Source organism: Dermacentor albipictus, unplaced genomic scaffold (assembly GCF_038994185.2).
Source record: "Dermacentor albipictus isolate Rhodes 1998 colony unplaced genomic scaffold, USDA_Dalb.pri_finalv2 scaffold_14, whole genome shotgun sequence".
NCBI classification, from domain to species: domain Eukaryota; kingdom Metazoa; phylum Arthropoda; class Arachnida; order Ixodida; family Ixodidae; genus Dermacentor; species Dermacentor albipictus.
The window spans coordinates 8,647,501-8,661,759 of NW_027225568.1; the positions used below are offsets into that span (position 1 = coordinate 8,647,501).

Consider the following 14,259-nt stretch of genomic DNA (forward strand, 5'->3'; position numbering starts at 1 on the left):
CCATTTGCTCTGATCCACACCACTCTCGTTAGGCCTAACGCTAAGAGAGGACATCTTTTGTTCCATCGCTTGTTTGAGCTGTCCTTAACTTATACTGAAGCTTAATTGTTAACCTCCAAGTTTCTGTACCTTATAATAGCACTTCAAGAATGAAATGCTTGTACACTTTTGTGTTCAAAGAAAGCGGTGAGCTCCCGGTCGCGATTTCGTAATGCTGGCCGTATAGAATCCAAGCCATTTTCATTCTTCTGTAAATTTCCTTCTCATGATCTCAGTTCCATGAGGGTAATTGGCCTATATAATGTTATTCCTGTACACACTCTAGAGGCTGATTGTGCATGATGAATTCTTGTTGGCTTGGAAAGTGATTCAACATTATATACCTTTGTCGTCTGCATATTATTCTGCAACCTACTCTTACAATTTCTCGGTTAATGTCCTCGATCAATTGTTGCAATGTGTCCCCAGCGTTGCTGAACAGGACAGTGTCACCGGTAAGCTGAAGTTTGTTGAGATATCCGCCGTCGATCCGCTCTCAATCCTTCCCAGTCTAATACCTTGAACACTTCTAAGCATATAATGAATCCAATAGGAGAGATTTTGTCACCTTGCCTAACCGCTTTCTCGATAAGTTGTTTTCCAATTTTCTTGCGGATAACTAGAACATGTGAATTGAGAACTATCACTGAGGCAGAGTCGAAGCCCCAGAAGTTGCGGATAGGTGCGCTATGGCTGAACATCTACATGAAAGTATAGACAGAAATGAAATAATTTTCGAGTTGTCAGCCGTAAGCTGCAAGCACGTATGCTGCAAGGACCACGTCCTTGATATGAACTTCTTTCAGTCCTTCAGTGCAATCCATACGATATGCACTTACACCGATAATAACACACAAATGTCGTAGCTTCGTCCGAACGCACTGATTTATGCGATCGAACTGTGCGCCACCTGGAGGGCGCACAAGACATAATTCGAGTGACGTAAATGCTGAAGCTGCAGATACGACACGGTTTAGTCACCTCGCTTAGCGTCGTGCACGCTTCACCTTGTTTTTTTTAAACGTCTTTATTTCTGCATTTAATAGGCGAAGCCTTGCGGCAGAAAAGGGGTGCACTGTGGGGGAGGGGGACCGGTGCTCTCTTTTTCCTCGAGGTGGAGTGGTCCCGAGGTCGGCTCTGCAAAAAGGCAGCCAGACCTTTTCTTTTCGCTGAAAAAGTCCAGAAAAGCACGCCAAAGCTTGAGTGAGTCCTTGGGCCCGATGTGCGATGGCAGGTCGAGCCACTCCTGCCGGCTGCCAGGTCGGTTCCCGCCCAGGGAGTGTAGTGTCCTTTCTCGGAACGTGTCAAAGGCAGAGCAGCTCCACAGAAGATGTTCGGCCATACCTCTGGCCTGGTATGCCGGGCACTTAAGGCTCGGGTATGAGTGCGGGTTGATGAGGTGTAGCCTTGTTGGTGAAAGAAGCTGGCCGGTCTGGGCTCGGCGAAGAAAAACCGCCTCTATCTTGCGAAATGTGCTGGGTGGGCAGCGATATAGCTTCTCAGGGTTGGCCAAATGCTGGAGAACGTTGCGGCAGCAGCATTGTTCGCCGTGCCATGCCTTGGCCCTATCCATAGGAGGCGACGTCGGCTGTGTTAAGGTGGCAGGGGCCAAGGAAGTGGAAATAACAGTGGGTCCAGGCAAAGGTGCGGAAAGAGTTGCAGCGTGCGCAGCCCGGTGTGCCTTTTCGTTTGCAGTGATTCCTTCATTTGCAGGAATCCATTTGACGATTGTGGTGCAGCCTTCCCTTTGCAGGTGACGGACTTCAGCACCAATGGCCTTGAGAACGGCATAGTCTGCTCTCCTTAGCGACAGGCGGTGTAGGCTGCTTGCGAGTCAGTATAAACATAATAGGTGTAAGGAGCCGGATCCTGTCTTTCTACTATGCGAGTGATGGCAAGGAGTATGGCTATGAGTTCAAGATTAGTGACAATATGTTCCTCGGGAAGCCGTTGGACTGCAGTGGTATCTAACTCGGAATCATGACAAGCTACGCCGGCACCATTTGGAGACTGAGCGGCGTCTGTGTAAAGTTAAATGGCCCCATCTTTTGCTAGCTGGCATGACATCTTCGCGTGGCATTTTGCGGCAGCTTTACGCTTTTGTGGATAAGGAACTCAATAATAATTGAGGAGTTTTTTTTCGATATGGGTCAAATCAACGTAAACAGAAGTTGAGAAAAAAGCAAAAATTTGTTGCCGGACCTAAATGCAACGCTATCAAAGCTATTATATGATATGCTTTACATGTCAGCTAGGGCATGTTTACGACCACAAGTAATGAAAAATTATGCGGCAAATATGCGCAATATTAGGGTGGGAACTTTGGATTTGGCTCGTATTGAATTGAAACGCTGGATTTTAGGCGGTATTGCTATGAAAACTTTTTTAAAATTGGCTTTCGAGAATGGCATCATGTAATCTTGACAGAAAAGCTATAATAACATTGGCAGCAGGGCACTGCATTTTCATTTTGGCAACGGCGCATTCTTGCTTTTACGGTGGTGATGCGGCTTCTTTTCACTTCGTCGTCGACGTCTAGGGATAGATTTTCGCCGATCTCTTCATTGCCATCCGAATCCATGAACAACGATATCAGAAAAGCGAAGAACTCGTGAAAACACGAACGAAACACTCTGAGCTGTCAGGCGGGAACCAACTCTTTGGCGGGAACTGACAAGGAGGCTGCCATGGCTACATGACGTCACGCCAAAAACGCTCTCCTATTGGGCAAATGGATTTGGCTCATTTTGATCCGTGCAACAGCTGGATCTGGCTCAATTTCGATACGAAATACGATCTGCGAACACGTTCGCCTGGCGTTACTTGACCCATTTCGTTGCAACGGGTTTTCTATGAGAAATTTGCCTAGTTTTTCTTGTCATTACCGTTTTATCTGACCTAGTTTCGGTTTGTGGATTTGGCTCATTTCGAAAAAAAACTCCTCTCATGTTTTTTGGTAGTGGCATACCATCGACAAGAACGGTAAGTTCCCATGATGGGGCAGGAGATTAGAGTGGCTCTAGATTATCGACATTCTAGCCTAATGCCCGTAGGGCTGACGGCCAGTTGCCGTTGTGGGTAGACGGACACGCTGGGCGCGCAATTACTGTTCGGCCAGATCCTACAGGGCATTGATTCTGCTGCATGCGTGTAGGTCGGCAATAGGGCAGTACTGTAGTAGGCCCGTAACCAGGCGCATCGCCTTGCGGTTGATGCGCTCAAGCTGAAGGCATTGGGTTGCGTTAAGTCGAAAGTAAGGATATGCGTGTAGTATTTTTGATGTGACGAGAGCTAGGGCTATTTGATGGAGCCCAACTTCTGTAATTCGTCAGCTACGCGCAGAGACGCGGCGCATAAGGTGCAAGGCCTGATGGTAAAACTGAGAACTGTGCCACGAAGCCAGCTTTTGGCTCCTTCTTTCTCGTGAATTAGCATGCCGAGTATGCTGATGGTTTGTTTCCGGTAAATGACATAGTCCCCTAAAGGAAGGGAGATAAGGTTGCGTTCGGCCTCGGCTCGCAGCCGCGGTCCACTAATGACAGCCACGTACTGGGTTTTCTGTGGGGAGGTTTGCATGCCACACTCCTTATTGTAGTCGTGGACGGCGTTGAGGCCTGCCTGCGGGACTAGTTCTTGCTTCCCAGGGGACCCTGAGTTGGTCCACAGGGTTATACCTCCCGCATACACGGCATAATTAAGACCGAGTATTAATGTCAGTAATAGTGGGAGGCTTGACATGGCAATGTTAAAAAGAGCGGGCGATATGACAGCACCTTGAGGAGCTCCAATTTCATTATGTTGTAATTGACCGAGCCATTGAGCATTGCCATCACCGCGAATGTTCTGTCCGCAAGAAATGCTTTCACGAAACGGTACAGATTCCCACCCATCCCCACTGCCTGAAGTCGGTGAAGAATGGTAATGTGGGGCACGGAATCAAATGCATTTTCGACGTCGACTCCAACCACTACCCGGAGCTGCGTGCTGCTAGGTTATGCGAGAACGTCCCTATGAAGCCTTCTGAGAATATCTCGTACGCAGAGCCCTCGGCGAAATCCTACTTGCATAGGGGACAGAATGTTATGTTTGGCTAAGTACCATACAAGTCTACTTAAATCCATGCGTTCCATCACCTTCCAAACGTTAGACGTTAAGGAAATTGGCCTGAAGTCTTGTAACGACCGACTTGGCCTGCCAGATTTTAGAATCGGTCACACCACTGATTTCTTCCAGGCAGGGGGAAGATCACCATTGATCCAATGTTAGTTGATCACTTTCAACAGGGCCAGTTTATACGATCTGGGAAGGTTCAGAAGCATTGAATAACGTACACAATCCGGTCCCGGGGCGCTATTGTGGTTGGAGTCATACTGTGCTGCAGCACTGTATGCCTCTAGTTCATCCAACGTGAAGGGGAGGTCGTATTCATGGGATTTGTCTGATGAGGTGTCCGCAGACAAGGCACCCACATTATCAGGTTGGCGAAAAAAGACTTTCCCTGCTCGAACAGCTAGCTCAGCCGGGGAGACTTTCAGTTTCAGAGCTATGCTTTGGGAGGGTGAATTTGGTCGCTTGCGTGCGAGGATAGCGCGAAATATGCGCCAGGCCTTCGATAAGTTACCTGTGTCATTAAGCGAGTGGCACAGCAGCTGCCAGTCTCTGAGTGCGAGTTGCATAGTATACCACTCAACCTCCTGAGTAATGTGAGAAAGCGCGCACCTACGACGAGCTGTGCGACCAGATCGACGATACGCCTTGAGAGCACGAAGCCTACGATTCCTTAGAACTGAGCATAGGAACTTCTTTTCTCTTTCTGCAAAATGGCTTCGCATACTGAAGTGATCACAGAACTGGGAAAGCCTGCGTTCTGTAGTCGCGATATCTGGTTTAAAAAACTATGATCGCACTCATGCTCACATGACTTACTGAGTGCTGCCTTAATGCACGTTGTTGCTATGCCTCTCTTAATCAATTTAGAGTGTGTGAGCATGAGTACGATCATAGTTTTTTAAATCAGATATCGCGACTACAGAACGCAGGCTTTCCCAGTTCTGTGATCACTTCAGTATGCGAAGCCATTTTGCAGAAAGAGAAAAGAAGTTCCGATGCTTCCCAAGAAGAAAACAAAGACAAAAGACTAGCGCACGTGGTGCCATACCTACACAAGCTGTCTCACAATCTGAAGAAAGTTTCCAATAGACATAATATTAATGTGGTTTTCAGTGCCCCATGTAAGTTGTCCTCGATATGCAATCGCATGAACAAGCGCGAAAGGCACCTTTGCACCACTCATCATAAAACTCATTTCACTGAGTGCAGGCGCAATGTCATCTATCAAATACCGCTAAGCTGTGGGAAATCTTATATAGGTCAAACGGGACAGTGCTTCAATGAAAGAGCTCGTCAGCACAGCACTAACCTAAACAATGGATATGGGAGTCATTTAGCTGCACACTGTAACAAGTGTCAATGCACCCCCATATTTGAAGACTAAATTCATAGGGAAAGGAAAGAGTAAGAAGGAAAGGGAAATAGTAGAGGCCTTTCATATAAGAAAGGAAGGCGATAAATGTGTAAGCACTCCCTCTCTTGCCTTGTCGGGAAAAGAAATAACATTTTTGGAAGAAAGATTAAAATGATGATTTGCAGATGTTTTCGCGAATGATGTGCGCATGCCTATGCTGATGAAGGTATAAATGTCCGGTGATTTTCAAATAAACTTCCAGTTGGCAGTCAGCGCTTGTCTGTGGTATTTGTTTCCTTGTGTCCTCGTCTTTTTCGCGCTGTTTCACCTCAGTTCTAAGTATGAACCAACTAGCCCTCATCAAGATCTTACCTACGATTCTACAGGCTCAAAAGATGGGAGTCCGGCTTCGGGGCATCGAATTTAATTGAAAGCTTTGTTGTAGCTTTTTTCTTAGCATCGTTAATTTGACTGATGACGTTATCTAAATGGGTGGGAACGTGATCCTCACCAAGCGCTTGCCGGAAATCATCCCACGAGACGTGCTCCTCTATGCGATGGCGTTGTTGAAGTTGCCGAGATTGCCCCCCTCGAGGGGTCCATGACACCACCGCTGGGTAATGGTCACTGCCCATGACATCTTCAGCCCACGTCCATATAATTCCTTGGGGATGAGAAACTAGTGCCAGTTCTGGAGAAGTATCTTGCTCGCCTCCGTGTTAGTCAAAGCGTGTGGGTAACGTCAGTTCATTGGCGACGGTAAGTGGTTTTCGTAGTGAGTTGCCGAGCAGGGCACTTCGAGTCTGTGGCTGGAGTCTGGGTCTGGCTACATGTTGACGTCCACAGTTGCGGCATAGGGGTTCTGCCGGACAGGTCTCGAGGTTGTCGTGTGCAGGACGGCCGCAGACCGAGCATAGACGTTGGTCGACAACAGGGCTTGAATTTTTTTGGCCCGATTTTGTGACAGGTCTCACATATGGCAGCTTTAGGATGGTAAGGTATTACCGGTAGGAGAGTGCTGTATAGGTGGATTTTGCGTGACAGTTTAGAGCTCTCAAACGTGATAACAGCTGTTCCGTTCTTACCCATGGGCCGGTCACTCACTATCCTGCACGAGTAGCACTTGAGGTTGGCCATAAGCTGTCCGCTTGTAAGCCCATTGGCACGATAGATGACGCCGCGGATCTGGCCCGGGCGAATGATTTCATAAGCCTAATTGGTGTTCCCCTTCCAGAAATTAGGTGAGACTGAAGTCCGAGAAGACGGTCCCTAGCATGAGTGTGCGAAACTTCAACTGCAATCTGATTGCTTCGTTCAAGAGGGCGTACTTGAAAGCCCGAGGGAAAATGAATTGTCTGTAGCTCATCGGCAATGACTCCGTGAAGCCAGTTTGCTGGCAAAATGCCTAGTAGTCCAGGCGAGGCGAGTTTAAATATCCCAGTGTGTTTAACACTGATTGGATGCGGATGTAGTAGGACATATTGCCAATCATCCTCTTCAGTATGCTCATGATCAGCAAAGTGACCTAGTGTGCGATTTTGTACGCGTTCCAAAATCGAACGGAGCCGGTCTGTTCCTTACGTCACGAAATAGGTGGTCCGTTCCGTTGCGTTCGTCCGATAGCAGACGACACGGAATTATCGACAGCAGATATCACGTCACAATTGACGTCATGGCGTTCGTCGCGGTTCAAATTAACGAAATGTATGCGGCTCGGTGAAACGGACCGCCTCCGTTCTATTTTGGAACGCGTACAAGATCGCACCCCTGGTCTACCTGACAAAGTGGCCGTGGAAGCTGACGCACAGCCCTGCACTCGGAAAAGCGCATTCGCGTCGCGGGTGTTTTTAGCTGCGTTGGAGCAGCTAAATTTTCCGACATGCGGTTTAGTCGCGAGGCGTTCGTTGTGTTAAACTATCCGGGGAGTGCCGAACGGCCCCCTTGATTTCTTGGCAAATTTCGCAGATGGAAAGTTGCAAGATCCTACCTGAGAACGGCTCTTTCCAGGCGCGCTTTCCGTGGCAAGAACAGAAAAGGGATTGGAGACAGGTATCGCCGCAACCACTTGGCTGGATTCGTCATCCGCGTCCGTTATGCTTGCATAGGCGTCAAGCAGTTCAGAAGATTCCGTCGCCTATCTGTACCACCGCTCTGAAGCGATGCTGCCGTGGCGTGCTGCTGCAGCTGCTCGGAAGCCATGTTGGCACCGGCGGTGGGCGTGTCCCATGCTTCCAACTTGGTTTTCTGGACCAGTCGTCGACGTGGAAACGCTCGAAACGTTATCCTGGGGTACCGAGGTACATGAAGGTGGCGGCCTATCCATCTTTGGGAACCTAGCCCAAAAACTTCCGGGCCCGAAGCTTCAAAAATGTCGGAGCGATGGGAACGTGCGTCTGATTGGGACGGCTGCTCGCAGCGCCACCCCTTCACACTCTTTATTTCGCGATACCAGGCCATTGAGACCGGCTTTTTTATCCCATCATGTCGACGTGACCACTGCGCAGCAGGCGCGGTGCACAGTAAAACTCACCGGCTGGAAAAAATTCTTGCGCTGAATTCACAAGCGCCTATTAAGGGTTTCTTAAGTGAAAGAAGGAAACAATAGAAATAACATCGCAGGAAGCGACTGAAAGACGTGAGTATCGTCACTTCTCACTGGAGTGATGTAAGTGTGGGGTTTAACCATCTTTAGCCAAGAACCATCTTCAGCCAATCATCAGACGACGATGGGTGTCGTCTGCAGCTGTCCCCTTTTTTGTCTTCTAGCTTCCCACGGCCAGTTCCTGGCTTCGTGCATGCAAAACAAGGACGTAGTGGCGTCTTACTGAGCGCTATGCTACGTGCTCTTTTACCTAAGCACACCAAGCTCGACGAGCGGCTCTAGCAAGGCAACTGTCTCACATACATAAGCACTCACCACTTCTTTTATCATCATCATCCATCCCAGTACTTCCACTCCCTTTCCCTCTTCCCCAGTGCAGAGTAGCAGACTAGAGCGCACTAGCTCAAGTCGACCTCTCTGTCTTTCCTGTCAATAAATTCTATTCTATATACCTAAAACGAAGTGTCGCCAGTGATACTTGTCAGGCTAGTTATCCATATAAATCTGGGTGCATGTGAGTGCTCATGCGACCATTCTTCGCTTCATATGATTTGTTGGCATGATTTTCGTATCAATGGTGGTACGTGATTTTATTCGCCATTTCTCTTTTTATGCGAAGCATATTACGAGGGCTCAACCCAGCTCCTCAGGCGCGGCGGTGTCGCCTTGAATACCACGTGACACCGTGACGTCACGACAGAGGAGAAGTGGCTTTGGCTCAACTCTTGCAAGATGGGCTGGGTGGGAATCGAACCAGGGTCTCCGGAGTGTGAGACGGAGACGCTACCACTGAGCCACGAGTACGATGCTTTAAAGCGGTACAAAAGCGCCTCTAGTGAATGCGGTGTTGCCTTAGAAACGAGCTGTTTCTAAGGCTCAGGCGTGCGTCGCTTGCTCAGGCGCACATTTCGTTGCCGCGCCGAACGCTGCGTTGCTCGACGCTCACCGCGTCCAATGCGGGGCGTCCAAGGCGAAGCAGAGTAACGCATGAGTTGTTTCTTAGTCTAGCCGAACCAAATATAGCCAAGCAACAGCAGTTCACCAAGCTAAACAGTGGTTCAACAACTAAAATAAAGGCTAGTATGCTTCGCATCCTGGGCTTAACCTTACCTAAGCCACAGCCATTTTTTTATGTATCATCGTACTGACACGATTGCCATCCGTCGTACGCATGCGTTCCTCCACATCGCAGGACAGAGAATGATGAAAATTGTGGGCACCGACACCACGTCACTTCGACTTAGTATTGATTTGAAGCGCGAGCTAGGGCCCTATAACGTAAAACTATTCCAATATGTTTCTATTCTAATCTCCTGACGTCAAATTTGCGTAACCACAAACGCAAGCAACGGGCGGTCACACGCAGGGCTGTTTGAACAGACCAATCAAACGCTCTCCTCGTTCATAGGAGGTCACTTGTGTTTGCTTGAAAAACGAATAACATTGCCTACACTGAGGGGCTTGTCGTATCTAATTGGCTGACAAGAGGCGAGGAGAACGCTCAGGTGGAGAGGGATTTGATGGGGCCGAGCCACTGCACTGAAAGTCGATAACCGGATGAAGAGGGTGGTGCCGGTGTCTACGATTGGTCGGCTTTCCCTTACTTAGCTTGGGGTGGCTGGTCGAAAATCACGGCGGCATGCAACGGAAGCTCAAGAATGACGCTAAAACGGACCCTGAGCAAAGAAGAGTTGGCAGAATGGGGGGGTAAACGTGCCGAAAGTGCTCGAAAACGTTACACGGCAACGCAAGAAGTTTTATTACACGCAAGTACACCCATGCTCTCCGGCAGGTGCAAGTAGCCAGTGTCCGAGCGATCGGCGGCAGCCACCTTTTCTTCCTTTCGGAACGGGGCAGCCTGCGGCTATTCCGAAGAAAATTCAGTTTTGTTCGGCATATTAATACATCTTTATCGCGTACACGTCACTTTGACGCGGTGAGTTCTTGCGGTTTTATGACGTCGCGTCACAGGCAGGTGAAGTGGGTGCAGCCCGAAAACTTTTCACCAATAGCCGAGGGCTAATGGCGAAAAGGGGTCGAATCAGAAATAACTGTTTTTTTCTTTTTTCTGTCAAATCGTGCATAATCAGTGTGTACACATCATGTCAGATGGGGAGGTGTCGCGGTTTTTGTGACGTCGCGTGACAGACAGGTGAAGTGGGGGTGGTCGAAAAAAGTTTTTGACCAATCGCGGAGGGCTGATCGCAGAATTGGAATAGAAAAGTTTGGAATAGTTTTACGTTATAGCGCCCCTAGACTAACTAGAATATAATAGAAGGCTGATGCGAACAGCACTGGAGACGATACCGAATTGTGCAACAGTAACAAGTGTTGATAATGAGAAACGTTTGGGTGTTTTTATTATGTTATCTCGCATGGAGAATTATAGCCTCAAAGCATTGGAAAAACAGTCACCCGCAGCCCTATGAGCAAGAGAAAGCGCAAAGTGGAAAAAAGAAACTAAAAAAAAGAAAGTGATAGAAGTGCCCCAAAACACATCCATGTCTAACCTAACGGTTGTCAGGGACGGACACTGCATTTCTATTTAATAACACACAATAGAGTGTCATGACAAGTATGCAAATTCAAGATATTGAGTGCGTAGAGGAACATAGCCTCTGAGACATGACGCAGAAGTGCGCATCCCATTATTAATTTTACGGCCTACCACAGCAGCGCACACTCAATAAAATGTTGCACTGAAACAGTTCATTGCGCTTTGAGATGACACTTTGAGATCAGAGCACGTCACAAAGACATAAGCATGCGTCATCGTCGGCTATCAGTTGTGGCCTCTGGCCAATCAGCTGCGACAGCGAGTTCCAACGCATTCCCGCGTCAGCTCGAGCGGAGCAGACAGCCACAGTTATGTTCCTGAGACTGCACCACACCGCACAATTTCTTCTTAAGTCGTCATCTGCGACGGCTGTTTAGGATTTGTGAATCGACCTACTTTTACTACTGGCGGAATTACTGGAGTTCGCACACGCGCGACCCTTACATATGTCTTTTTTCCACTAAAGCGCTCCTCCTTTATGTGGCGAGCATCGCAGGCATTCTGATCTTACGAACAGTTTTAGCTTTATGAATATTCTTTTTTCGTCAGATTTTTCTTACGCGGAAATTTGTTCGTAAGTTCGCTAAGTGAATCCCGCCGCAGTTACCGCAATCTGGTGGCGTGCGGTAAATAGCTCATACTCACTTGTGAGCGCAGCTGTCGAGCTGTGCTGAGGACTGTGAAACACCACAGAACAATACTGACAAATTGACACGGTGGCTGGTACGGACGGTGATTCCCAGTCTGAAATGCTTGCTGTTTTAGAGTAAAAACCAATAAAATGATGCCATTTGACCCTAGGACCAATTTTAGTATCCCTGCCAGCAACAACAAAACCAACACCAAGCCTCACGCAACATAAGCTACATTCAAGAGATAATATATAAAACCTTCAATTGGAATAGTCACACAAGCTCTACGTTCTATGAGGAACTTAAAAGTTTTCCACAAGACTAATTGTTGAACGGGAAAGCTACTATGTCTGAATTTAGAAATCACCTTCTATTCGAAATCCACGCTTGATTAGAATGATTGCTTGAAAACGACTTCTGGGGTTCATTGTCATGCACTGCTAATGGTAATGTGTGCGGTGATGAGCTCAGCTTACAGGAAACTGAACGCAAGCTCATTTTGACATAAGGAGCCTAATCACTCCTTTTGGCAAACAGCATTTCATTATTTCTTTTATGATCGCGCCGAAGCAAAACACCCATGGCATGCACGTGCGCCACACCATGACCTGTTCTGTTTTTTTCCCTCTCCCATCTAGGACCTATCCTGATGGACAACATATACTGCACGGGTGAGGAGCGCCACATTGAGGAGTGCCCCTTCGACGGGTGGGGTGTGCACGACTGCGGCCGGGACGAGGCAGCGGGAGTGGAGTGCCAGCTCCCGCCCCAGCCGACAACCCCTGGTCCGCCATCGCCTGCAATCTTCAAGAAGAAGATAAGAGTAGGGGGCGATTTCCTTTCTAACTGCACAACGTGCGGGTACTTTGAAGCATGCTCTTTTTAAACCAACTTCCAAGTGTTCTTCTGCCACTTAAGTCCGCCCCACATTCAGCGTTTTCCCGGTGTTTTATGGCGTTTTGTCACCCGGCATCTCTCGGCAACGACGCTGAGGCGCATCCAGCTTTTCTGGACACGAGGATGTAGTTCGCGTGAGTGCTACCACGTGGCGTACTGACCTTAAACTTATCAAACTTCCCGCGGTGGCGCGGCGATGACGTCAACAAAACAAAAATAAACTAACTAAAAGCTATCCATGCGCATTCAACTTCGCCGCAACGCTTGTCACGCCGGCGTTATTAGTGTTCTTGATAAAGCGGAGCCGCTCGTCCGCTGGAAATGACTTATCCTAAGAGCGGTTAGTCTCGACGAGCGATAAATGATTCTGGACTTTTGGTACGGTTCTTTCCTTTCCTTTTTTTTTCTTTTTGATGCTACCGAGGAAACAAGATAGGGTAATCATCAGAAGCACTCCGTATTAGCATTTCTCCAGCCGGCACATGTTCTTAACGTTCGAACATCGCACAGCGTCCACGAGAGACGCCGTCGAGTACGGCTTTTGATTTTGACCTATTGATTTCGTTAAGCTGCCCACAATTAGTTGCTATCCCTAGCGGCGCTGCTATCCGCACTCATGGGCTACCGCAGCAGCTGCAAATTGAGATGTCCTTAAGTACATGGATATGTTGGTTTTGCACCTTGAGTCAAAAGGCACGACACAAGAATTGTGCAAGCTGTCTCTGTGTCATCGTCCGTTAGAATGCTGTGGCCGAAGCTGCTCGCAATATTACGTCACATTTACTGGCCACCGGAGCCAGGTGCACCTTTGGGTATGACATATATAGTACTTCCAGTTAGTTCCCAAAGTAGTCTCCTGTCACGGTTATTCATGGACGTGAAGGGAGATCGCTATTTAAAATTATTGTGCAGTAATATAGACGGAATTTGTCTCTTCTGCATATTGTCTACCATGTTTCGCTTTCGGCTTTATAATATAGATATAATGTAGACTAGCAGATATCGAACGCCATAAAGGCTACCCACATATCAAAGACCTCGCGCACAACTCCTGACACTTGTATTCAGGAGTTGTGTGAATGCCAAGAACATCCTTAAGGAATGTCTAATAAAGAATTATGGGGTTTTACGTGCCAAAACCACGATCTTATTATGAGGCACGCTGTAGTGGGGCATTCAGGAATAATTTGGACCACCTGGGGTTATTTAACGTGCGCTTAAACCGAAGTACGTGGTTGTTTTCGCATTTGACACCCATCTAAGCACGGCTGCCGTGGCTAGGATTTGAACTCGCTACCTCGTGCTTAGCAGCCTAACACCATAGCCACTTCAATACTACGACAGGTAAGGAATGTTGGCAGTTCGAGGAAGGTGACAGTCGGCACGTGAGACAATTTGTTCCCATCCTCATTGCACGAGAATCGGTACCAGCCAAGGAAGAATGACACCGTAGGACGCATTATATTTAATGTGGTGGACTACACGTCCAATATTTCTGACCCGAATCACCCTGTCGCGACTGACGGCCAGGCATCTCGCTTATATGTGCAGTCGTCTGACAGTTGCCGGGCGCTGGCGTCGGCCACAGGACGTACTTGACCTCTATTGAACACTTGCCGACATTCTCGCCTTATTTCGCACTATCGGGTTTCAGCTGAACTGCTTCAACAGCCAATTTATTTGTCCCGAAATTTGGCCGCCCTGTTAACCCTGTCACCTTTTCGTTTATGTTTAGGTAATCTTTTATGTTTTAAGCTAGTGCTGTCCTGAGATTTCAAGAGGCTTCACCTTTCCCAAAACGCCCGCACTTTTGTCAGCCTCTGTTCGTATTCTGGGGGATTTTAATAGACGCTGATCAAAAAGTTACTTTATTTTCCTGGGGTCTTGTGAAAGCTCCTGCCTTCTTGCCGTTCATCAACCTCCTGATTTCCCTGTCACGTACTTGTATCCCATTTTGACAACTACGATCCCACGGAAGTCGGCAAGGATGTAATGGCCATGGAATTGAAGCCGTTTAAATCAATTCTACCGTGGACACGACAGTCGCTTTTGCTCACTGGGAATGAAA

The 14,259-nt window shown here is 48.0% G+C and overlaps 1 protein-coding gene across 1 annotated transcript in view; it reads left to right on the top strand.

Moving 5' to 3' along the window:
• Loxl2 (Lysyl oxidase-like 2) overlaps positions 1-14,259 on the top strand; it is a 158,625-nt gene that overhangs the window by 53,077 nt on the left and 91,289 nt on the right. Inside the window, exon 3 of the mRNA XM_065438715.2 lies at positions 11,933-12,117. Within this exon, the coding sequence (XP_065294787.1) occupies positions 11,933-12,117 (185 nt within the window). The remainder of the gene's footprint in view (positions 1-11,932; positions 12,118-14,259) is intronic.